Source organism: Saccoglossus kowalevskii, chromosome 5 (assembly GCF_978046115.1).
Source record: "Saccoglossus kowalevskii chromosome 5, keSacKowa6.1, whole genome shotgun sequence".
Classification (NCBI taxonomy): domain Eukaryota; kingdom Metazoa; phylum Hemichordata; class Enteropneusta; family Harrimaniidae; genus Saccoglossus; species Saccoglossus kowalevskii.
This window is the reverse complement of record NC_140645.1, coordinates 33868956-33895578: the sequence shown is the minus strand read 5'-3', so window position 1 is coordinate 33895578 and position 26623 is coordinate 33868956. Positions and strand designations below refer to the sequence as shown.

At 34.0% G+C, this 26623-nt stretch overlaps 2 protein-coding genes across 2 annotated transcripts; one reads left to right on the top strand and one right to left on the bottom strand.

Moving 5' to 3' along the window:
• Positions 1–7573: 7573 nt before the first annotated feature.
• Positions 7574–8342, top strand: LOC144359428 (uncharacterized). The gene is made up of 2 exons (XM_085498952.1): positions 7574–7945; positions 8121–8342. The coding sequence occupies exons 1-2, from the start codon at positions 7574–7576 to the stop codon at positions 8340–8342; spliced, it is 594 nt and encodes a 197-aa protein (XP_085355078.1).
• Positions 8343–16385: 8043 nt separating this feature from the next.
• LOC146746084 (uncharacterized) lies at positions 16386–26263 on the bottom strand. The gene is made up of 8 exons (XM_085498951.1): positions 25790–26263; positions 22674–22795; positions 21608–21892; positions 20309–20407; positions 19406–19907; positions 18737–18974; positions 17558–17719; positions 16386–16672 (listed from the first exon to the last, which is right to left on the bottom strand). The coding sequence occupies exons 1-8, from the start codon at positions 26261–26263 to the stop codon at positions 16386–16388; spliced, it is 2169 nt and encodes a 722-aa protein (XP_085355077.1).
• Between the last annotated feature and the right edge of the window lie 360 nt (positions 26264–26623).

The window sequence follows — 26623 nt, the reverse complement described above, 5'->3', positions numbered from 1 at the left end:
TTATTATATCATTATTGTGAAATTATTATACCATTATTGTTTCATTATTTCATTGTGTTTACATTATTATTACGTTATTGTGAAAATATTATACCATTGTTTCATTATTTCATTGTGTTTACATTATTATATCATTATTGTGAAATTATTATACCATTATTGTTTCATTATTTCATTGTGTTTACATTATTATATCATTATTGTGAAATTATTATACCATTATTTTATTGTGTTTACATTATTGTTTCATTATTTCATTGTGTTTACATTATTATTACGTTATTGTTTCATTATTATACTATTATTATTTCATTGTGTTTACATTATTATATCATTATTGTGAAATTATTATACCATTATTGTTATTATCAAAGAAAGTAGACTTCTGTATCCCACAATGCATTATGCAACATGGCTAGTGACTGGGCACAGCCTGTCATTTCTGAGATTAATGCAATCTCAGCATGCTTAGAAATGGAGCCGAATAATCTCGACGCAGTCTATGATAGACTTGTTTTACTGAAAGATGAACTTGTGTCATTGCAACTTTTGCATGATTTTCCTTTCCAAGTCATATCTAAGATATGTGCATTGATTCGAGTTCCAATGTTAGTTTCTCTTATCAGTCATCTCAAATATTCTCTGGTGACTCAGGTCGTCCAAAATATGCTATCCCACAAGAACAACTGGATTTTCTGTTACGCGAAGGATTTAGTGTTTCTGACATATCCAGTATGCTTGGAGTTTCAAGAAGAACTGTTTTTCGAAGAATGTCTGAATTTGGCTTATCAGTAGCAGCAACTTATTCAATTATAACTGAATATGAATTAGACAGAGTTGTACAGGAAATTCTTCGCAAATTACCGAATACAGGTATGAAGTGTATGCAAGGACTACTCCTTGCACAAGGCATAAGAGTACCAATTTTTCATGTGAGATCCAGCCTTAGACGTGTTGATCCAGAGGGAGTGATAGCCAGAAGGATTCAAACAATCCATAGAAGAGTCTATAATGTACCATGCCCCAATGCACTATGGCACATTGACGGCAATCATAAGTTGATACGGTAAGTGAACAAGTGAATGAATAATTTGGGTATTATGTGTAACTACATAATATAATAATAATAATAACTTTATTGCATCCTTAGAATTACAAATGTTCTATTGGTTTACAGCAATAAATATATAAGTGATTAAAAAAATCAAAGTACGATAACGTAAAAAATAGAAAAAAAGAGTCAAAGTATTATATCCAAAAAAAACTCATTTCTTAAAATAAATGATTTATGTAAAAATTCCCCTAAAAGTTTTATTATATTTCTGTCATTACTTTTCATTAAATATGTGAATTTTTGCAGGTTGGTAATGATTTCTTTGGGGAATAAAATATTGGAAATAAAATCATTTCTATCTGTTTGATATCGTGGGCAAACTAAAAGAAAGTGTAATTCGTCTTCGATCTCCTGTAATGGACATTGTTTACAAATTCTATTTTCTAATGGGGTTTTTGGATTGGTATGTCTGCCTTTTTCAATGGCTAGATTGTGACTACTTGTCCTGAATCTAGCCATTGATATTCTTTGATTATTATCCAAAACATTAATGTAATTTTCCAGATTGTAATTAATTTTAAATTTAATGTATGTTCTCAGTTTTGTTTTTTCATTTGTCATATTCTCTCTCCAGTATGTTATGTATTGTTGTTTAATAGTGCTGCTAATTTCCTTAATATTTTGATGTGATAGTTGTGATGTTTTAGAGAGGTCTACATCTTTCAAGATATTTTTGACTGATGTTTCCCATTGTGCTTTTGACAAAGTCTGATCGCTTAACGCTATCTTTGTATAATTATTTTGTGACTTGTCTGTGACACGGGACCAGAACTTAATCATATTGATTTTCACTTCAGTTATCAATGGAAATGCTCCAATTTCACCCCGACATGCACTATTCGCTGTGTATTTATTAAGCCCAAGTAGTTGTTTAATGAATTTTAGATGCACTTTTTCTGTTTTAGTTTTGTCCCAGTTATTGTTACTCATATTTTCCATTCCCCAAATTTCAGATCCATACAGTAAAATTGGTTTGATACATATATTAAACAGATGGATGTACGTTTTACAGTCTGTTTCTTTTGGTAAAGACTGCTTTAGTGCATACATGGCTTTGATTGCTTTATCTGCTAGGTTGTCTCTAGCTTCTGTAAATTTACCATTTGACTGAAAGATTATTCCAAGATAATTATATGAGTTGACACAGCAAAGTTTTTCATTTTGATAATAGAATTGTTCATTTCTTTGTAGTGTTCCCCTTCTGAATACTAGAATTTTAGTTTTCGCAAGATTTACTTTGATTTTCCATTTTTGGCAATAATCTTGCAGTTTATTTAATGCATTTTGTAGGCCATTTTCTGTTATTGAAATTAGCACCAGATCATCGGCGTAAAGTAGCGAGTTAATTTTTGTGTTATGTAGTGTGACCTGATCAAGGGATCTGTCTTCCAAGTATTTACTCATATCATTAACATATAAATTAAATAGTGTGGGGCTTATAACACAGCCTTGTCTCACACCTTTTGTTGTCTCAAATATATCCGTGATTGTGTTTTCTAAACGAATGCATGCTTTTGTATTACAATACATATTTTTAATAATATTATAGATTTTGCCATTTATTTCATTTTTGAGTAATTTATAAAACAATCCATTACGCCAGACACTATCGAAGGCTTTTTGGAAGTCTATAAAGCATGCATATAATTTTCCATTTAGCTGGAGATATTTTTTAACAATTGTTTTCAGTACAAAAATGTGGTCTGTTGTGCGGTGACCTTTACGGAACCCTGCTTGATTATTGTTAATTATGTTATTTGTTTCAAGGTATTGGGTAATTCTATTATTTATTATAATACAGAATGTTTTTCCCATACAACTTGATACAGCTATTCCCCGGTAGTTTCCTGGGTCGTGTGAATCACCCTTTTTATAGATGTGTGAAATAATACTAATATTCCACGACTTTGGATAAATTCCGGACTCTAAAATAAGGTTAAAAAGTTTTTTTAATGGCTTTATCAACGAATCTGAGCTGCATTTCAAAAGCTCAGAGCAGAAGCCATCATAACCAGGTGCTTTTTTATTTTTAAGTTTTTTAATAGCATTTTTTATCTCTTTTTCTGTTATTTTATTGTTAATAAGTTTATTAGATTCATTTCTGTTTTCCATTTCTGACATATCAGAAATGATATTATTTTGCAAATTGTTGTTCTGATCAGCTTTGTTTAATATTTTATAGTATTCTTCCCACTGTTCTACAGAAATAGGATTAGATTGATTTTTATGAGAATTTTTCAATTCATTAATGATTTTCCAAAATTGATTGGGATTTGCAGTTCTCAAATGTGTTAATTTATTTACAATTAACAGCTCTCCCTTTTTTTGTTTAGTTTTGATCAATTTTTTATATTTCTTTTTCTTCACAAAATATATTTCTCTTAACTTTTTGTCAAAAGGTTGTTTGCTAATCAGTTTAGCACAATAAATCAAATCTTTCTTATGGGTTCTACAATCTTTGTCAAACCACTTTTTTTGTTTATGTTTTTGTTTTGTTTTGATGTTTGATTTCTTCTTTTTAAAGGTTTGATCAGCTACATCACCAATAATTGAGTTGAAATTCAGTACTGCATCATGTATTCCATCGTTATCCAAGTTATATTTGTTGTCTAAGAAAGTTTTAATTAAATTTTGAGTTTTTTCAGATGATAAGTTTTCATAATAATCAAAGATAGACAGTTTGTCCCAGATCCAACTTTTAGGGAGGTTATTTTTGTTATATTTTGAATTAATTTTCTTAGAATTGATGGATTTTTCTAATGTAAATAAACATGATATCTGGCAGTGATCTGACAGGATGGTAAAATTATGAACTTGGAAATATTTAAAATTACAGAGCAAGTTTGATGAAGCTAAGGCATAATCTACTGCGCTATTGCCGTTGTAATGATAACATGTGAAGTTACCACACGAGTCACCAGGAATTCTTCCATTTAGGATTCTAATGCCAGTGCTCTTACATAGTTCCAATAGTGATTTACCGTGTGTGTTTATAAGTGTGTCTCTGTTACTACGTTGTAATATGGTATCATCATTTGTATAACAGTTTGGAATAGGCATGAATGAATCGCCATCGGTATTTACAAAGTCAGTCATATTCCCTGTCCTACTATTAAAGTCTCCAAGTATTATAATATCTCCACATTTAGAATAATTACAAATATCTGCTTCCAAGTAATCAAAAAAGTCAGTTCGGCAGTGTTTTGAATTTGAAGGAGGATTGTAAATGAAAGAAAGATATATGTCTTTTTTTAAACTGAAGAATTCTTTTTTAAGTTTACACCATAGTATATCATCAAAAATGTTCTTTTCAATTGTTATTCCTTGTTTTAGATCTTGTTTCACCAGTATAGATATTCCTCCTCCTTGTTGGTTGTTCCTAGTAACTGAAAAGGTATAGTATCCTGGTATTGAAAGGGAACTGTGAGAATTTTTATTCAACCATGTCTCACCGAGACCGATGATATCATGGCATGTTATGTTTTTTATAAAGTCACCATCGTCAAGTTTTCTTTTCACATTTTGTATGTTCCAGTATGACAGTGATAGTGCATTTTTCTGGGAAATTTTTCTTTTTCTTGTAGCTGAAGAATGATTTGTTTTCTTGTTTGTTGTCATGTCCATCATCAGTTGAAGTTTGGTCTTTGACCATAAATACTTGCCCAGTCAAAATGGAATGGCATACCTGCGAAGTGAGTCATTGGAGACTGATATGGGTTTCCTCTTGTTGGGTATGGCATGTTGTTTTTGTTTTTATACTGATTTCCTGTATTCCTCTGGTTGTATGTTTTGAAGTGTCGACCCTTTCTATATGATCTGTTGACCCCAATGAGTGGTCCAATAATATCTTTAATATTCTTCACTAATGTTGCTGTGCCTTTATCAGTTAGATGTACTGTATCTACTAGGTGTACATCACTTTCAATGTTGCTGTTATCAATGTATGTGGTGTTGTCAATATTCCTCAGCTTCTTGTTGATGTTAGCAATAGTATGATTGACAGCTGGGTCATTCTTTCTATAGATAATCGATGAAATGCATATTTTTATAGAGGGATACTTTTGTTTGATGTTTTCAATCATAGTGTTGTAATCTTGCATAACAGATTCAATGCTGCAGCCATCTGAGATATTATTAGTGCCTACATGCAAGACTATGTTCTGTATCCCATTTTCTGTATTTTCCTGAATGAATTCATCGATGTCTTTTATTTTGCGTCCACGTAGAGTTTTAATGTAGGTATTTTTGTACATACGTCTATGGTCTACATTCTTCAATACTGAGTCTCCAATTATTAATGTTTGGGTGTTTCTTTCTCTATAATTCTTTTGGTATGTTATGGTTTCGAAGTTTCCTCCATTCTCTTCAGATTCTTTGTTTAAGAATGGGTTTGTAGTGTTCTCTGATGACAGGATATTAAATGGATTGTGGGATTGAAAATCTTGTTGTGTAATTGGTTGTGTCTCCGTTATTATTTGTTGTAAGTTTCTATTTTTTTCTTCCAGCACTTCTATCTCTTCTTCTTTGTTTTTCAGCTGTTGTTGTATGAATGTACTGTCTTGTAATAGTTTGGTGAGTTGATTTTGTTGTTTCTGGATACTTGATTTAGTTAACTCTTGTGCTACAGCTACAGTTGTTAATGTCTTTGTGTTATTTTGTACAGACTTTTCTACAGCCATCATGCAGTTCTCAAACTTCTCTATTTTCTTCATTAGAATGGTCATGTCTTCTTTGTTATTGGTTTTTACAGGAGATTTGATTTGGTGTACTGTAGTTGATCCATTATTTGATTTCTTTTTGCTTTCTAAGTGTTGATTGATCTTTTGAATTTCTCTGGATTGGTGTGATAGACTGTCTTCTACATTCTTCAGTTTGTCAGTAAGTTCTTGCGTTATATGGTTATATTTTATGATATCACAATAGTTTCTGTCGATTTGTTGTATTGACTTGAACATTTGAGTCAATGTGGCAGCTAGATCACTGTTATCTAGTGATCCTTTGTTCTGAACTGGTGTACGGCATGGAATTCTTGATGGAGTGCTCATCAAGTGAATCTGTTTTGAACGTGGTGGTGTTAAATCTGTAAGTCTGTTGGATTTTGATGTGTTCAGTTTAACAGCTGGTTTATCTTTTATAGTTCTCTTTGTTAAGTCATTCTTTGATTTTTCACTACTTTCTGTTAAACCACTTTCTCCTTGACTTGAAGAATCTACTGTTGTGTTACAGTGGCTTTCATCATCTCTGTATTTGATGGGTTTCTGTACACTTCGTTGAGGGTATCTTCTCTCAGCTTCTATGCCTTTGGTTGTTGTTACATTCAGTTGTAGCTTATCTTGTATATGCATAAGAAGTAATTTTCCCTCCTTCATTATCCATGAATGGTACGAGTTCCCTTGGATTAACAGAGTTCCACTATGATATACTTTAATTGTAACAGTCTCATCATGTTTGTTACGTAGTCTTAGTTGTGTAGATTTCTCTTTGTTTTTATATTCATAAGAGTGTTTGCTTTCAGGGTATGCTAACTTCAAGCATTCGATCCATACCTCTGTCAATGAACTATTTGATTCCAGTGTAACAGAACCTTTGTTAAATTTGACACATATATTGTTTTCTTCATTAATGTCAAATTGATTCAGTAGAGTGTGCAGTTCTTCTTTGTGGTCTTTCAAATAACTGTCATTAGAACGTACTATATCTGTGGTAAGTGTAGTTGAACTCATTGTAAATGTTTTAATGGTGGTGCCTTTGTCTTTGTTGTTCTTTGTCAGTCAGTTGTTCTTTGTTGTTCTTTGTCAGTGTGTAATGGCTTTGTTTACACAGTGTTCAATGTTCTTCCTATTATTCCATACACTGGTGGCTTGTATTGTTAGTGTTATACAATCCAGGTCATGATCATGATCATTGTTTAGTTGTAATAGTTATAATAGTAGATACCTCAAGTGTTGATAAAGTGGGCAGATCTTCTGACAAATCGGCTATCCTGTACTCTTGTTGTTTCAATGTTCTTCAGTAGTGTACAGTATATAGTTATCAAACAAAGGAATGTACAACTTACTCAGATTCTAAGCAAAATACTTACTTCAGAGTCGATCTTTATCTGTAAAACTTCTTCAGAAGTTGCAGCAAACATTCATGTATCTGTTTATATGTTTAAAAGATCCCGAGTGTTGTCTGGAATGTTGATGACACAGCTGTCTTTAAGAGTAAATGCAACAAGCAACTTCCAAGATGGCGGCCATTGCACTATGAATTGCACATTGATTTTGCATTAACCATTCACCTAGCATTAAATAATTCAGTTGTACTAATTTAGGTAATTATACACCTTCATCGTTTCCCATATTATCTTTATATAGACAGCAAATCACATAAAAACTTTTTGAATGAAACATGCAATTGTGTCTAAATTTAATACGTGGAGATAAAGGTGGTGAGAATGAACAGGTTGCCCTGTTTATGTTGCAACATCCTGATAGAGGTCCAGGCAGAGGCAGCTTTATCGTGGGGAAAAGCGTACACAATCAAAGGGTTGAACGCTTGTGGCGTGATGTCTTTCAAGGGATCCTTTTTAAATTTTACCTTTTATTTTACCATTTGGAGGACCATTTGTTCCTTGATATTGATAATGATGTTGACATGTTTAGTCTCCATTACACCTTTCTGCTGATTATTAATCGTGATTTAAGTCACTGGAATGAAGGATGGAACCACCACAAACTTAGCTCGGCACAGCACAAAACACCTCGTCAACTGTGGATCCAGGGATCTTTGTCTATGGCACAATCATCTAATCGAGCAATGGGCGAGCTATTTGAACCACGTAACCAGGTAGGTGTGTAGGTGTAAATACACCACTTGCTACAAGCAAATACCAGGCATCATGCACATACGGGATACTTGCAAAATGGTTAGATTGTAAAAATAATAGTAGCAGAACTGAACACCTTTTGTTTGTTATGTGTTTGTTATAAGGTTACAAACATTTTCTGCTATATTATTTCAGGAGGAAATTGATGCATATGGAATAGATTATGATGGGCCTGTACCTAAACAAGATGATGCCGAAGTGATAATTCCAAATATTCCATGCCCTTTAATGGGCGATAAGCTTGAGAATCTATCCAGTACCATGGATCCACTTAATTGCCATGATGACAGTAGTGGAGTAATGATCTATGAAGATGTCAAAGCCTTTATAAACACAACAATTGAACACAGGGTGTAAGGTTTAATGCTGTTTCATATTGTGTATCGTATTATCACAGCAATAGATAATCAAAGAAAGCTTAGAAAGAACTCCTGTGTGCTGAGAGTATTGAAGACACATTAAAAATTAATTCAAAATCAAAGAAAGCTTAGAAAGAACTCCCGTGTGCTGAGAGTTTTGGAGACACATTAAAAATTAATTCAAAATTACTTATACTTGAGATATTGATGGAATAGCTGAAAACTAATTATGCAAATAAGGTAACTAATATGAACAGATTTAAGTGTAAAACTAATAAGGTCTGCACAATGTACCAAGTTTCATTGAAATGTGATTAGAACCAAAAAAATATTAATTATTATGCTAATTAGAGAATTAATATGAACAGATTTTAATCCAAAATTAATCAGACTGTTTATTGTCCTAGAGCATTTATGTACCAAGTTTTATTCAAATGTGATGATCAATACTTGAGATATCAGTATTAATTAATTATGTTAATTAGGTGATTAAGAAGCATAAATATTTACCAAAAACTAATATGATGCATAGTCTTAGGTTCATTGAAATGTGATGGGTACTCTTTAAAAGTTTCATTGAAATCCAATGAGTGGTTTTTAGACATCATAGAACAGCAAAAAATTAACTAATTATGCAAATTAGGTAATTAATAGGCACAATTATTTATTCCAAAATTAATCAGGTCTCTGCATAGTCCTAGAATATCTATGTCGCAAGTCTCATTGAAATGTGATGATTAGTACTTGAGATATCAGGTGAAAAGCTGAAAATTAACTAATTATGCTAATAAGGTGATTAATATGCACAAATATTTACCCAAAAACTAATTAGGTCTCTGTACAGTCCTCAAGTAACTATGTACTAAGTTTCATTGAAACGTGATCATTACTACTCGAAATAACAAAAGCTGAAAATTAATTAATTATGCAAATTAGGTAATTAATATGTACTGATATTACCTTAAAAACTATCAGGTATGTGCAGTGTCATATGACACCTATGTACCAAGTTTTATTGAAATGTTATGATTAGTACTTGAGATATCAGTGGAAAAGCCGAAAATTGATTAATCATTATGTAAATTAGGTAATTAATAATATTAACAGATTTTTACCCAAAACTAATAAAATCTGCGCACTAGTTCAGAGCATCCATGTGCCAAATTTCATCAAAATCTAATGAGTGGGTCTTCAGATATCAGTGGAACAGTCTTGGAACAGCTAAAAATCGGCTAATTATCATGCAAATTAGGTAATTAATATTCATAGATTTTTACCAAAACCTAATCAACTCTGCGCATTATCCCAGAGCATCTATGTACCAAGTTTCACCAAAATTTGATTAGTGGTTCTTGAGATAACGGTGGAACAAAAAAAGTGAGATACATACATACATACATACATACAGACAGGGTAACTGCAAAGACTCCCTTTTGTGCTTCGCACACGGGAGTCAATTACTTGTACATGAGATATTGATAGAAAAGCTGAAAACTAATTATGTACATCAGGTAACTAATATGAACAGAACAGAACAAAAAAATTATGAATTATTATGCTAATTAGAGAATTAATATGAACAAATTTTAACCCAAAATTAATCAGGCCTGTCTATTGTCCTAGAGCATTTATGTACCAAATTTTATTAAATGTGATGATCAGTAATTGAGATATCAGTGTTAATTAATTATGTTAATTAGGAGATTAATAAACATAAATATTTACCAAAAACTAATTGGATTTCTGCATAGTTCTCTTTAAAAGTTTCATTAAAATCCAATTTGTGGTTCTTTATATATCAGTGGAACATTATGCAAATTAGGTAATTAATATCCAATTAAAACTAATTAGGTCTCTGCATAATCCTAGAAGATCTATGTAGCAAGTCTCATTGAAATATGATGATTACTACTTGATATATCAAAAGCTGAAAATTAATTAATTATGCAAATTAGCTAATTAATATATACTGATATTAGCCTAAAACTATCAGGTCTGTGCAGTGTCCTATGATGTCTATGTACCAAATTTCATTGAAATGTGATTAGTACTTGAAATATCAAAAGCTGAAAATTAATTAATTATGCAAATTAGGTAATTAATATGTACTCATATTACCCTAAAAACTATCAGGTCTGTGCAGTGTCCTATGACATCTATGTACCAAGTTTCATTGAAATGTGACAATTACTACTTGAAATATCAAAAGCTGAAAATTAATTGATTATGCTAATTAGGTAATTAATATCTACTGATATTTCCCTAAAAACTTTCAGGTTTGTGCAGTGTCCTATGACATCTATGTACCAAGTTTTATTGAAATGTGATGATTAGTACTTGAGATATCAGTGGAAAAGCCGAAAATTGATTAATCATTATGCAAATTAGGTAATTAATATTGCACAGATTTTTACCCAAAACTAATCAAATCTGCGCATTAGTTTGGAGCGTCTGTGTGCCAAGTTTCATCAAAATCCAATGAGTGGTTCTATAGATATCAGTGGAACAGTCATGAAACAGCCAAAAATCAGCTAATTATCATGCAAATTAGGTAATTAATATGCATGGATTTTTACCAAAACCTAATCAAATCTGCGCATTGGTCCAGAGCATCAATGCACCAAGTTTCATCAAAAACTGATGTATGGTTCTTGAGATATCAGTGGAACAGACGGACACACATACAGACAAACTAACTGCAAAGACTCCCTTTTTGTGCTTTGCACACGGGAGTCAAAAACTGTAATAAAAGACAATTATATTTCAACAATTTTAACTTTATTTACTGTACTTACACTGGTAAGCACCCCCACCCCTCCCCGCTACACAAAACCAGATCAAATTCTAAAGTTGTGCTTATACCCTAATTATATCGCCATATTTTGAAAGTGTTAGGATGGGCCTATATCAGGGCCAGTATGGTATCTCCATGTTCTCCCCAACCTCATTTAAGATATTTCATAACTACCTTTCTGTTTTTCCCCTTTCCTTGTTTAAAACATATCAAGTCGTTGTTAATGACAGTCTCAGTCCCAAATGTTGTGCTTTGACACACATCTTTCAAGCAGTAACAAATTAGATTGAAACCATGAGTAGAAGCTTGATTGATATAAAGAAATAACACAATGGCCTAGAGTAATATTTGTTCAATATAGAATGTACCTGTGCCTCAATAATAAACAATAATGACACTGTCCATTTACAGAATATGATTTGATGTCAGATATTTTGACAAATTTGTTCAAATCTCAAAACGAATCAGTCACACATAGCGTAGATTGTTGATTTCATGAAAATGAAATGTATATATTCTCCTACCTATATAAAAAGACAAGCAGAGGCCCGAGCATGCGTAAATGTTTGAAACTGCGCATGTTTGGAACTGCGCATGCACGAGCCTCTGCTTCAAAATATCCGCGTAGATGGGTTGATTCATATTGCTCTGGTGTTTCGATTTTCACAGGATTTAACTCGTTTTAGTTCGAATAAAGGTAATATAAGTCGATCGATAGTTTCTACCGATATCATACTTGAGGTGTGTGAAGCGGATCGAAATATAATTTGGATCAAAGAAAGCTTAGAAAGAACTCCCATGTGCTGAGAGTATTGGAGACACATTAAATATAATTCGAAATTACTTAGCTGAAAACTAATTATGCAAATCAGAAAATTAATATGACCAGATTTGAGTGTAAAACTAATGAGGTCTGCGCAATGTAACAGAAAATCTATGTCTCCAAGTTTAATTGAAATGTGATTAGAACCAAAAAATTATGAATTATTATGCTTATTAGGGAATTAATATGAACAGATTTTTACCCCATTTGACCGCCTATTTATTTGCCGGGTTTCGGTGTTTTATTTACCTCCAAATTTTCGACTCCACTAAAAATTGCCGACTCATTCTTATTCGAAAATTGCGACCAGTTTTAGTTTTCCCCCAAACGAAAAAAAAACCGATGTGAGCGTTCAAACGGGACCTTCCTCAAAGGCATGAATCCGGGTTTCTGATTGACTGAGAGATTTTTATTTTATTGGTAACGAAAATATATTCTAAATAAACGAAGTTTCAAATAAAAACGAACACAAAAATCTCGGCATGCTGCGTTTCTGAATTGTTGATTATTACTGTACTCAGTAGTGATTATAATAATGTACACAAAATAAATTTGTTGAATGGTTATGAAATACAAATAAAAGTCAACTTAGTTTCATCGTAAGCGAATGATTCCGGTCTCGTATAAACGTTTGATGCTGTAGGATATCCGCCATGTTCTCTTAGGTCAAATCGCTAATTAACCAATCAAAAAGCTGGATGATGCGAAAACGGCATGATTTTTTTTAAATAAAAAAATTAGTTGTTTTTAAAAAATAAACTGGTCATCTGAAGAATAATTTAACATTGTTCACAGTGATAACAGCTCATTCTCGAAAGGAAGCTTACCCGCTCACGCTAGTCACGATAAAAATCATACACGTGTACTCTTGAATAGACAGACGTCAATGACTACGGTAAAACTTAGACTCTATTTTAGCCGGCAGGATTGATTGAAATGTCCGAAAAATGACGCCAAAATACACCTTAAAAGTCCCATTTTATTTTCTTAAATCCCATTATATTTTTTAATCCAAGGGCGAATTTACGGCAGAATTTGGTCCCTCAAATCACCAGTACGGTGCTCAAATAAGGGACACGTGAGCTTTGATTCTAACCGGATACATTGCACTGGGTCGGGGAGATCGTTTGCTAAACTTCCATGTATCTTTTGTCCAATGGGTACCTGTACTTCGAACATTCGCAAGTTTTCCTAGGTAGTGCGAGACAGCTTTGTCTTTTGACCTATTAGTTTTGTGCTGACCTCTTCTCCGCGTCTTGATGTTTTGTTTTGCTTGTCATAATACTCACTGATTGATGACTTTGTTTAGATTTTGAGTTACAACTCGGCCACGACCTTTGCTTTTACCGTGAAACATGAGGAAGTTTACGTCAATTGACGGACATTGCATTTTTTAAAAACTAATGAAGCACACTGTCTATCATCCCCATTTTTTTTTGCTGATTTCTATTCTGAAAAATTCGACCGTCCGAAAATGCACCTTAATTTTGACTCTAAAAACACGTCACATTTCTAACACAAATTATTTAAAACCAGTCGAAATTTTGGAGTTTTTACGGTACTTTAGATATCAGTGTGAAAGATTAAAATTGGTTAATTATGCAAATTAGGTAATTAATATGTACAGATTTTAACCCACAATTATTCAGGTCTGTCTATTGTCCTACAGCATCCATGTACATTCATTGATATGTGATGTATAGTACCTGAGATATCAGTGTGAAAGTTGGTTAATTATGCAAATTAGGTGATTAATATGCACAAATATTTACCGGAAACTAATTGGGTCTGCATAATTCTAGATTCATTGAAATATGATGATTAGTACTTTAGATATCAGTAGAAAAGCTGAAAATTAATTATGCAAATTAGGTAATTAATATGCACAATTATTTACCCTAAAACTAATCAGGTCTCTGCATAGTCCTAAAGGATCTATGTACCAAGTTTCATTGAAATGCGATGATTAGTACTTGAGATACCCGTGGAAAAGCTGAAAATTAACTAATTATGCAAATTAGGTGATTAATATGCACAAATATTTATCGAAAACAATCAATCTCTGCATAGTCCTTGAGTATGTAAGTACCAAGTTTCATTGAAATGTAATGCTAACTACTTATATCAAATGCTGAAAATTAATTAATTATGCAAATTAGGTAATTAATATGTACTGATATTACCATAAAAACTATCAGGTCTGTGCAGTGTCGTATGACATCTATGTACCAAGTTTCATTGAAATGTGATGATTAGTACTTGAGATATCAGTGGAAAAACCGAAAATTGACTAATCATTATGCAAATTAGGTAATTAGTATCCACGGATTATTACCAAAAACTAATCAAAACCTAGCATTAGTTCAGAGCATCTATGTACCAAGTTTCATCAAAATCCAATGAGTGGTTGTTTAGATATCAGTGGAACAGTCATGGAACCACTAAAAAATAGCTAATTATCATGCAAATTAGGTAATTAATATGCACGGATTTTTACCAAAACCTAATCAAATCTGCGCATTGGCCCAGAGCATCTATGCACCAAGTTTCATCAAAAACCGATGTATGGTTCTTGAGATAGCAGTGGAACAGTCGGACACACATACACACATACACACACACATACACACATACAGACACACTAACTGCAAAGACTCCCATTTTGTGCTTCGCACATGGGAGTCAAAAATAGTGTTATTTTCGGGAAGTTTCGATGTCATGGTGTCAACGCTTTCTTACCTTGTGTTATTATATTAGTAGGGGAATTTACCGGCGACTGACTAACTATGCCGATCCCACTTTAGGTCATTTTTTATTAGCCAAGAAACGTTCCGAGCGCCTGTGGTTCATAGTCAGCTGGCATCGGTGTCGCTGGGTGTATATGATAGAGGGAAGTTGTGCAACCAAATTTGCCGAGTTCGCAGTTTTTCGCCGATAACAAAATAACTAAGGCAAAAACTCACGGTTTTTCATCATTTTTGTAATAAAGACATTATCCTCTATCAATAATCCGCCCCAAATAGAAACATTTCCACTAATTCTTGTGTTTTTTCGACGTTTTTCGAAAAACCTGCGATTAGGCTGCAAAAGTAGAACATTCCGAAGGGGGTGAAACGGAAGAGCCAAACTTAACGCGTAAAAATAGAACGCGTATTTTGACCTCTACGTGGCCAACCAATGGCTGGACACGGATACATTTTTGGTCGTTGCCAAAGAGCCCCGCGTCCATCGCCTGGCGATGCTCTTCCAATGAGTTTTTACGTAAAAACACAAACAAAACGGCCCTTTTCAGGGCCACCACACACTCCAAAAAGAGAACTACCGTAACACACACACTATTTAAATAAATCAAACGCGTTCGTTTTTGACAAATACAACTTTATTGTTGACCTAATTCTTGGCTAAAAATCACCCTGGGCATTTAACCGAGGATGTCCCCAACATGTATTTTTTGTGAAAACAGGGGGGTGGGCACTTGCCCAGAGAGGGGCGCGTGCCCGGGGTAATACGGTAGTAGCCCATGGTAGACAAATACAGGACTGTTCCCATCAGTTTACACATGATAAACAAAAGCATTGTATATGTACTGTTTAAAACATTCACAGTAGTAATACAAAGTTAACGCGAAATAGTACACACATATAAAAGGCAAATGTCAAAATATAACATTTTATATTATAAACATAGCGAAAATATTCCAACCTTGCTCCTGTGGAAAATGTCATAACATTTTAAACTTTATCAATCAAGCATACAGCCTGTCAGCTGAGATAGCTCCGCTCTTAGTGATACACATTTCAATTAAAGCAAGAAGTCGAAAATATCACTTTTTACAAAAAATGACAAAAATATTCACCAAAATTAAAGAATTAGACAAAATGAACAAATCTGAGAAACGTCAACATGTAGTACCTATATATGTAATATCAACACAATCGGACTTGCAGTTTTTAACAAGAAGATGAAAATATCACTTTTTACCAAAACTAACAAAACAATTCACCAAAAATCGAGAGAACCACCCAAGGTACCATCCTAGAAAGTTTCACAGCTATACAGTTTGTGGTTTTTAAGAAGAAGTCGAAAATGTAAAGTTGACGATGGCGAAATCAAGCATAGGATTTCGTGTACACAAATTTGGACAGTTACTTCTTCAATTTATTATATGAAAACCACAATTGACTGATTGCATAGTCTGCCTAGAGGCAGGGAAAAGTTTGACAGGAACTAAGAATAGATGGAGAACTCTAATTTTCATGGCTCGTCTTTTGGTGGAAAATTTTAAAAAATGAAGCAGGTGGAAAACTTGTGTATATTTTGAGAGGACATAGTTTGGAGAAACGAAGCCAAGTAGGTGATATTGTAACTGGGTATAATATACACTATGGTCATTGTGAATATTTTATGAATACAATGACAACTTTCTAAACAACTCCAAATCCCATACTGTTAGTAAGAGCATATGTGAATCTTTCTCCAAATACCTCCACATCAGTTAAACCTAGTGGGAGTGATAGGATATTGGCACATGTATTAGCTGTGGGAAAAATGTGGTCTTTGTCTCTCAGAAAGGATATGGATGGCTCTGGATGTAATCCCAGTGGTGGGACCGATGCGACTCCCGTGAAAAATGTAAGCAAATCTCCAAGAGAAATCTGAACAGATACTTCAGCATTTTCATTTCCATCATTAAAATTTGCTTTAACTTCTCCTGTGAAAATACAATATAGCATAAAAATATGATTGCCAGTCAATATAATCCAGTAGCATCATGAAAAAAAAAAAGAACAAACATCACTTCAATTATATTCGTCATATGATCTGACAACACATTTCTCATGTGTAGATGCTCTAAGAGAAGCCATATTCCCCTATGTTGTACTTTACCATTACTTATGGCTACTATTACAGGTTTTACAGTCATACTGAATATGCACACCAGGATAAACACACAGGGATGTTTTTAGTCCAAATGAAAGTACAACCACCACTGGAGACTACAGACATTGTATCGCAACACACACTTGTCGCCTTATTGCTTCTTCAACTTTTGGAACATTTAGTAGCTGGCACTACATACATAGTGTCCCTGGCATTGGTTGGTGCAAACTTACTGTGTTTATGGTCAATTTGGGGGAAAGCAGCTCATTAGGCAATTCTTGATTTAACTACATGTAGAAGGATGCTCATTGAGATGAAGGTGGTTCTAATAAACTAATTTTTTGAGTTGTCACATATGCACTTGCATATACAGAAAATAAACTTTGTAGTTATTTGTCTCCAATAGTATTAAAACAGATACAGGTCACGTGACTAAGAGCTCTTTCAAGAGGCCTAAAATTGTCCTATACCAACCCATTGCCAGCATAGCTCATTAGATGGAGACATGCACATTCATCATGTATATGAATGGAAAACATGCAAATTAAAAAGCTTGGCTGCTCAGTAACCTACAAAAACACAATAAATATTCACTCACATGAATAAAAGTGTGCTACCTTCTTATTCACATAGGAGGAAAATGAAAATCAGTTATAGGAATGAATGCACAATTGGACCAAAAGCTCAAATGTCCAAAATACTAATGTGAATTCACCTTTTGCACAATCATCCAGATATTCATACCAGTTGTATATGGTAGTTTCTTCTAGAATTCTGTCATTTGAACCTTCTGGACTGTAATCAACAGTCATATCCTTCATATAGCTTACAGTTGGTTTCATGCTCTTATTTGCACATAAGAAGTACTCCATAGAACCTGCAAGTAATTACCAGAATTAAAAACATTCAATCAAAATACTGGCCAACATTAGCTTTTGCAGACAACCTAAAAATAAACAAGATATTAACAAAAATTCAAAATCAATTAGATATGATCTCATTAATTAATTACGGTAGGTTGAAACCCAAAACAAATTTATGTGGATATGAAAATGTTGAAGATCACCAGCATGCCAGACAAATGCAGCAGGCTTCGTCTTAGCCAGGCTAAGTTTTACGGTTGCATCATCTCTACTAACACCCAAGCCTTGAATTTTGAATTAACAGTTAAATTTATGCAGAAAGTCATAAAAGAGGGTCATGTAAAAATGTTGCTGCAGTAATGAAAAATATTCTGATAACTGCCAGTCACTGCTCTGCATTTTTTCCCAACCAATCAGAGTTAACGCTCAGCATATTACTGTAATACGAACTCCCCAGCATAAATTGAGCTTTCCAATCAAAATAAGCGAAGTTGGGCAGTGTATTTTTCGTTACTATAGTGTTCTGTATAAATTTACATCGTTAATTAAAAATTCCTAGCATCAAGGCTAGGTGTTAGTAGAGACGAATGCAACCGTTGAACTTAGCCTGGATCCTAGGCTAGCTTTGTATAATTTCTTAATTACATGTACCTAATGCACAAACTTGCACCAATATCCCATTAGGACATTTACTCATCATAGATTAGCAGTGTGCCAAATTTCAACTGAAATCAAACAGTAGATCTTGTATTGAATTGTGCATGGAAAAAAATCATGTAGCCTATGCCAATGTCTAAAACATGACAATACCAAATTGATGGGCTCCTCTTCAACAATATCATAGTAGGTAAAATTCCAAGGTCCTCACAACTGTATACATTTATGTTCAGTCTGCTGCAATGTAATATACAGTGTGGGTAAAATCATTATTTGCAAGTTTACCCATATTTTACATGGCATCATGGTCATTGTCTGTCGTGTCTGCAGTTGTGAAGACACTTTAACATATAAAGGGAAGAAAACTAACTTACCAGGCTCTTTAGTAATTAAGTCTGCTATTTGCAATGTGTTTAGACCATCTCTAAACTGTTCAATTTCAGACAATGACCGGTGAACACAATAGTGCACTCCAAGATTTTTAATGATGAGCTCCCTTTCTTTAAGAGTTACTTCTTCGACTGGACTTGTGTATCCAGAGACAGCAATAACATGATCTCCTAACAATTCTAAAGCATTTCTCATGTCTTCATCTGAGTTGCAGTCTTGGATCTAACAGAAAGAAATTCAAAATTTAGGAAATACTCTACTCAAACGTGTGCCATAATTTATTATAACACAAGACTCAATCCTTGTCCAGACATGTACACATGGCTTATCTTTGTGGTGAATTTCAGCATCAGTCGGCAAATCAGTTAACAACTTTTTATTAGTGGTGTTCAAATTCATGTGTCACACAGAGAGTAAATGGCACTCATTATAAATTGGCTCCCAGACAATCACTTTCAATCCTACTCTTAACCTCAAAATACATTTTCTCAACACAAGCCATAGAAAATTATATTATAGGTGAAATGATGCTTCACTAATGTAATAAATTTCAGAAACCATATCACAAGTCTTTGCATAATACAAACATTAATCAACCAGTAGGTAATATATATGAGTAACCAACAATATAACAACTTCAAAACTTCACCTACTTTTTTGGCTAACTGTCTTACTTCATAGTCTGGGATATCATCTGCTTCAATATGTTCAACATTTCCAGACACCAAATATTGGTAAACAGGCTTTGCTAAACAATAAAGTCCTGGACCACCATGGCACAATGAGAGGGCAACCATTTTTCCAACCAAATAGTATCTATTCTGAGCAAACAATTGAATGTCATGGGAGAAACATAAATTGTTTCCACTACCCTCCATCACTCCAGTTTCTTGTATGGTTTTCATTAGTAATCTAAGGAACTCTCTTCTTGGCCCTCCTTCATCTAAACCAGATTCTCCTACAAATCGTACTCTGAATGGATGTTTTGGATCAAAATCTGACTTGCTGATAGATCTTGCTCCAGTTTTCCACAAATTCCTCCTCACAATATTTATGTTTTGATATTGATTTTCTGCATATGAGTTATATACATATTTGAGTCCCAGTTGTTCTACATGATATTCTAATACAGCCTTTGCATACTCCAATGTAACTCTACAAAAATACGAACAAAGATATAAATTTACTTGTCTTACTATGTTAGTTCAATCCAGTGAGTGACATCAAAATTTTCATATTTTTTTGGCAAAAACAGCTGAACCTTAACTCACACAAATTGACAGAAAAATAACCTGAGTGATATATATTGCATTTTGTATGCACATTCAGTGGGAGAAACTCTCAAAGTGTAATACACCAATTAGAAAAGAATGGTTTGGTCTTTTCTTGATAACCTAGACCTATGTTGATTCAACTCCATGCTATTTCGTACAAAATATTTGTTGTTTACTGGGAAGAAATCACTTTGCGCAGAAATACAAAAAACAAGTCTGATATATTGTATTGTCATATTAACAAAGTTTCAGCTTATACATAGATTCCAAGCAATAGAATACCTTGTGTATTGATTGGTGATAATCCCTTCCCCATGAATACTTTCATCTTCTGCACTTTCATCAGTTTGTTCTTCATCTGTTACAATTTCTGAATAACATCTACATGTAGAAAATAATAAGTTGTTCTGAACCAATGAATAAATAAAACAGATAGCTCCACTGTGTGCGAAAACATTTATAACAAGTCATTGTTAATGACACGTCCCCGTTCTGTTCATATTTGAGTGACATATACATTCAAAGCAGATCATGACCGAAATCTCAGACCACTTTTGGTGGACTAAGATCCAGTTCCGGAATGGTAAAAATGTGCAATTTTGGTGAATTTTTGACCTTAAAAGGACTGGCCCAAATGCACAGGCATATGTATGATATAATGTATGATGTTTGTGTGAAGTTTGAACTTGATCTGTCCAGGCATGTCCGAGATATGGATCGAAAACTAAATTCTTTAAAACAAAATGGCCGCCAGTCGGCCATTTTGAACTTGATCCGAAGAAAAATTAGTGTGCATCAAGCTTATATTATGTTTAATATATGTACTAAATCTGAACAAAATCCATCCATGTATGACTGAGATCCGGTTCCGGAATTGTGAAAATATGTGATTTTGATGCATTTTCGTTTTGGCCTTAAAATGGCCATCATTCAGCTATTGTTAAGCGGATCATGAAACAAATGCACATATCTATTTGTGACATGATGTACCATGTGTGTGTGAAGTTTGAACTTGATCAATCCAGACATGTCTCGGATACGGATCCAGAACTGAATTCTTTAAAACATTTTGAACTTGATCCGGAAAAAAAATGATGTGCATCAAGGTTCTATTATGTTCAATGTATGTACCAAATTTGAACAAAATCCATCCATGCATAACTGAGATCCGGGTCCGGAATGGTGAAAATGAACGATTTTGATGCATTTTCGGCCTTAAAATGGCCGCTATTCAGCTATTGTTAATCGGATCATGAAAAAAATGCACGTGCATATAATGTGTGATGTATGAGTGAAGTTTGAACTTAATCAGTCCATGCATGTCTGTGATACAGGTGATCACGGACAGACGCACGAACGGACGGACGGACGGATGCACACAGGGCAAACCATAAGTCCCCGTTTTCAGACTACATCCGAACGGGGACTAACAAACTAATGTTTCAAACACATCATTTGAAATTACTGAAATCATTCCTTCCAAAAGAAAAACCAGCCCTGCTTGAGTATTGCACATACCACACAATGACAACAATGCCTCCAAATGGTAGAAATGATAATACAGATGGTGATTATACTTACTTATCCATGATTGATAATAGGCCAGCTGAAGATGTTGATATATTACTTGGTGCAGATGTAGACATATTATCATTCCATACAGATGCAGGTGTTGAATCACTACTTGGTGCCACTGACGGGATTAAGATGTTAACAGTACACGGTGCCACTGGATGAGTTGAATTACTACTTGGTACCCTTGGTGGGGTTGAGCTATTACTTGGTGTCAAAGCAGCTGATGAGTCATTACTCTGTGTTGACAATGGTGCATATGAATTTGGAAAATTGTCATTGTGTGTGGATGTGCTGTAAATGTGTAATAAAAGAAGGATATAATTATTGAAAAATAGCAACAAGCAGCCTGTCAGTTGAGATAGCTCCACTGCTGGCAATGCACATTTCAATTACGAACTGAAGATATCATTAGAAAATGAACTAAATGTATAGTATCAAAGCAATCAGATTTGTGGTTTTTAACAAGAACTCGAAAATATCACTTTTATCAAAAATGACAAAAATATTCATCAAAATTAGAGAATTAAAGATATCATCACGAAATGAACAAATCTGAGAAAGGTCCACATGTAGTACCCGGTAGTACCTATATATGTAATATCAAAGCAATCTGACTTGCCGTTTTTTGCAAGAAGTCGAAAATATCGCAGAAGAAGTTAAAATTGTATTTGACGATGACAGACGACAATGGATATTCAGTAATATGAACAGCTCCACTGTGTCAACTTTGTTGACAGCAGAGCAAAAAACATAATAACCAAATAATTCGGTAAAAGTACCAGGGAAACAGACGGTCAGTCTCATGGAGCAATGAGCTAAAAATAGACCCTTGTATATAGTGTCATGAAATTAATAAGACTGAGTGTAGTTCATGTCAAGAATATTCATGCCAAATTTCGAAGCAATCAGACAGTAGGCTGTTGAGAAAATAATTTTTGACCAAATATGACAAAAATATTAGCATGGGATGTCATGAAATGAACAAATCTGACAGAGAACCATCCCAGGTATCTGGGAATGTATTAAAATCAGATGTCACAACCAAAAATTCCATAGTGTTCAATATACTTACTTCAAATCATCACAATCAAGATCATTAAGACCAGCACAACCATCAATGTGTTCTCGTATAGTAGAGTATGGTACCTGGATGCCACAGGTGCTACATGCTACTGTTGGAGTGTTATTAATTGCCTAAAAATAATATACGAATAGTAACAAGAAACATTTAAAGCGCTTTCTTAATATTTTGAGGTCATCAATATTATTGCCATGATTACTATGTTAAGGGTTACTATTAACAGGATTAATCAAAGAAAACATAGAAAGAACTCCTGTGTGCTGAGAGTATTGCCACTATTGGAGACACAATTCTAAATTACCTTTACTTGAGATATTAATGAAAAGCTGAAAACTGATTATGCAAATCAGGAAATTAATATGAACAGATTTGAGTGTAAAACTAATAAGGTCTGTGCAATGTAACATACCATGTACCAAGTTTTATTAGAATTGTGATTAGAACCAACAAATTATGAATTATTATAGGTAATTAGGGAATTAATATGAACAGATTTTAACCCCAAACTAATCAGATTTGTACATTGTCCTAGAGCATCTTTGTATCAAGTTACATTGAAATGGAATTTGTATTTTAGATATCAATATAAAAGCTTACAATAGGTTAATTATGCAAATTATGTGATTAATATGTACATATTTCAACCAAAAATTAATTAGGTCTGTCTATTGTACTAGAGCATCTATGTACGAGGTTTCATTGAGAAAATTGATGATTAGTGCTTGGGATATCAGTGTAAAAGTTGAAAATTAGGTGCATATAATATATACCAAGAACTAATTGGGTCTCTGCATAGTCCTAGATTCATTGAAATGTTATGATTAGTACTTGAGATATCAGTGGAATGCTGAAAATGAATTAACTATGCAAATTAGGTAATTAATATGCACAATTATTTACTCCAAAACTAATCAGGTCTCTGCATAGTTCTAGAGGATGAATGTACAAAGTTTCATTAACATGTGATGACAGAGCTATGAATGACTGACATTGAAACGTTCCATTCAGATCAAATGGCACCCTCTTGTGCCAATCCCCCTGCTTTTGACCTGATAGATTTCAAATGACAACTCAATGTTCAAAATACAAAAATAACCCAAAATTGAACAACTTGATGTGATTAAAAATGGTTCACAGAAAAACCCAAACTCCATCTACATATTTCCAACTATAGAGGGCGATATACCCACATCTAAAAATTGTGCATAATGCAGATATGTTGAAATAAATTTACCTGCGCACAAAAAGGTACAGACAATAAAAACAAACTATCTAAATACTAAATTTACATAATGTAAAAAGTGGACCTGGGTTACACTAGCATTATCTACAACTTTTCTTTTATATTATTACTAGTATAAATACATTTATAATACCAGAGGTACATTACTTAGGCTTCGCAACTACGGTGACATGATACCAAGATCCTGTTTCAATCTCATATAAGCGTTCCAAATCAGAAAAATGCAAATGCGCAGGCCCGAGGTAACTAGGATACTGGGATGTCCAGGTGGATGAAAAAATAGCTGCTCACGATATGATGGATTACAATAACTAAATTTTCTCTACATTTGTAATGTATTACACATTTTTTCCCTATGAATGTGGTAATACACATGTACATGTTTTATTGTTTTATTACAAACCGACTATGTCATGTCAGAAGGTCGTAGCATCAGTCTCGCTATCTACGAGATGAGACTTGAATGGGATGCAATGTCACAGTACAGTACATTATGAACGTGTCGTGCGTTATAAAACACATATTGCATGGCCTTACTCGGGCACTAGTATATGTCTAAATTGATGATTAGTGCTTGGGATATCAGTATAAAAGTTGAAAATTAGGTGCATATAATATATACCAAAAACTAATTGGGTCTCTGCATAGTCCTAGATTCATTGAAATGTGATGATTAGTACTTGAGATATCAGTGGAATGCTGAAAATGAATTAACTATGCAAATTAGGTAATTAATATGCACAATTATTTACTCCAAAACTAATCAGGTCTCTGCATAGTTCTAGAGGATGTATGTACAAAGTTTCATTAACATGTGATGACAGAGCTATGAATGACTGACATTGAAACGTTCCATTCAGATCAAATGGCACCCTCTTGTGCCAATCCCCCTGCTTTTGACCTGATAGATTTCAAATGACAACTCAATATTCAAAATACAAAAATAACCCAAAATTGAACAACTTGATGTGATTAAAAATGGTTCACAGAAAAACCCAAATTCCCTGTCTTCCAACTCCATCTACATATTTCCAACTATAGAGGGCGATATACCCACATCTAAAAATTGTGCATAATACAGATATGTTGAAATAAATTTACCTGCTCACAAAAAGGTACAGACAATAAAAACAAACTATCTAAATACTAAATTTACATAATGTAAAAAGTGGACCTGGGTTACATTAGCATTATCTACAACTTTTCTTTTATATTATTACTAGTATAAATACATGTATAATACCAGAGGTACATTACTTAGGCTTCGCAACTACGGTGACATGATACCAAGATCCTGTTTCAATCTCGCATAAGCGTTCCAAATCAGAAAAATGCAAATGTGCAGGCCCGAGGTAACTAGGATACTGGGATGTCCAGGTGGATGAAAAAATAGCTGCTCACGATATGATGGATTACAATAACTAAATTTTCTCTACATTTGTAATGTATTACACATTTTTTCCCTATGAATGTGGTAATACACATGTACATGTTTTATTGTTTTATTACAAACCGACTATGTCATGTCAGAAGGTCGTAGCATCAGTCTCGCTATCTACGAGATGAGACTTGAATGGGATGCAATGTCACAGTACAGTACATTATGAACGTGTCGTGCGTTATAAAACACATATTGCATGGCCTTACTCGGGCACTAGTATATGTCTGGACACACTGTGAGGTACCAGAAATACCTGCTATTCCCTTCGGCCCACAGCCTAAGTGAACATTTTCCATTCTTAAAAATTACAGATTGCAGGGCTTTAATTTTAATAGGTTCTAAATTGATAACTTGCACAAGTGAAATGACGGGTTTAAGGATGTAGTAGAGGTTTTTTTCTTTGTAAATATCAAATAACCTTACCTCAATGGATTCCACAACTTCATTTGGTTTTAAGATTGGAGTTACGTCCAGATCATGCTGCACTGGTCTAATAAATAGCCTGGCTTGACCTGCTTCAAACGCAATATATTCTTGAGAGTACCCCTCTGGTGGGCAAGTCATTACAGTGAGTGATCTCGAACCTCGCGACACTCTGCATATTTCAAATCCACCAGCAAATTCTAATTTTGGATATGCTTCAACCAAAAACTTCACAACTTCAGCACTATCCAATCCAATAGGCATGCGTAATTTTCTTTCCCCCAATCCCGCTTTGATCAGTAATCGTTTATCTTCTGGACCTGGCGACCAATGCTGATCAGTAGACGCGAGGGCTATCCATACATGTGACCATGTTGGACGAACTGCACCACGTCTTCTCGTACCACATCTTCTGGTGCTTGAAAATGACCGTGAAATTTCCCCATAACGACGTCTTCCAAAGGTTCTTCTCATTTCGTCTCTGATGGTGCTGCTTAGATCTAATGGCGGAGACACACCGGACGCAGTACGCCCATCATCACGCGGTGACGCTGTCGACAACTGTCTTGCTTGAGACTGTCACGATGGACATCCATGTGACATGCATATGGTGCTTCTTGAATAGCAACTGATCTCTGTAAAATGTCACTAGCGCTTCTTAAATAATTGCAGGCATCTCTGATGCTATCTGAGTCGGCATCAGAGCTCACATTAACACGTTCTCTCCCGCCAGCAGCCATGACAGGGTAGACCCTTTAGGCATCCTTATTTTGTGTCTTTCATTTTACGGGTTGGCAAATACTTCCTATTTTTCAGCATGAATTTCATATCATG

Coding starts and splice junctions, on each gene's coding strand:
- LOC144359428 (XM_085498952.1), top strand. CDS start 7,574: ATGTTGCAACATCCTGATAGAGGTCCAGGCAGAGGCAGCTTTATCGTG. Junction 7,946..8,120: donor TATTTGAACCACGTAACCAG/GTAGGTGTGTAG, acceptor ATATTATTTCAG/GAGGAAATTGATGCATATGG.
- LOC146746084 (XM_085498951.1), bottom strand. CDS start 26,263: ATGAGAAGAACCTTTGGAAGACGTCGTTATGGGGAAATTTCACGGTCA. Junction 17,720..18,736: donor CTTAATTACTAAAGAGCCTG/GTAAGTTAGTTT, acceptor AATTACTTGCAG/GTTCTATGGAGTACTTCTTA. Junction 16,673..17,557: donor TCTGGATGATTGTGCAAAAG/GTGAATTCACAT, acceptor GTATTTTCACAG/GAGAAGTTAAAGCAAATTTT.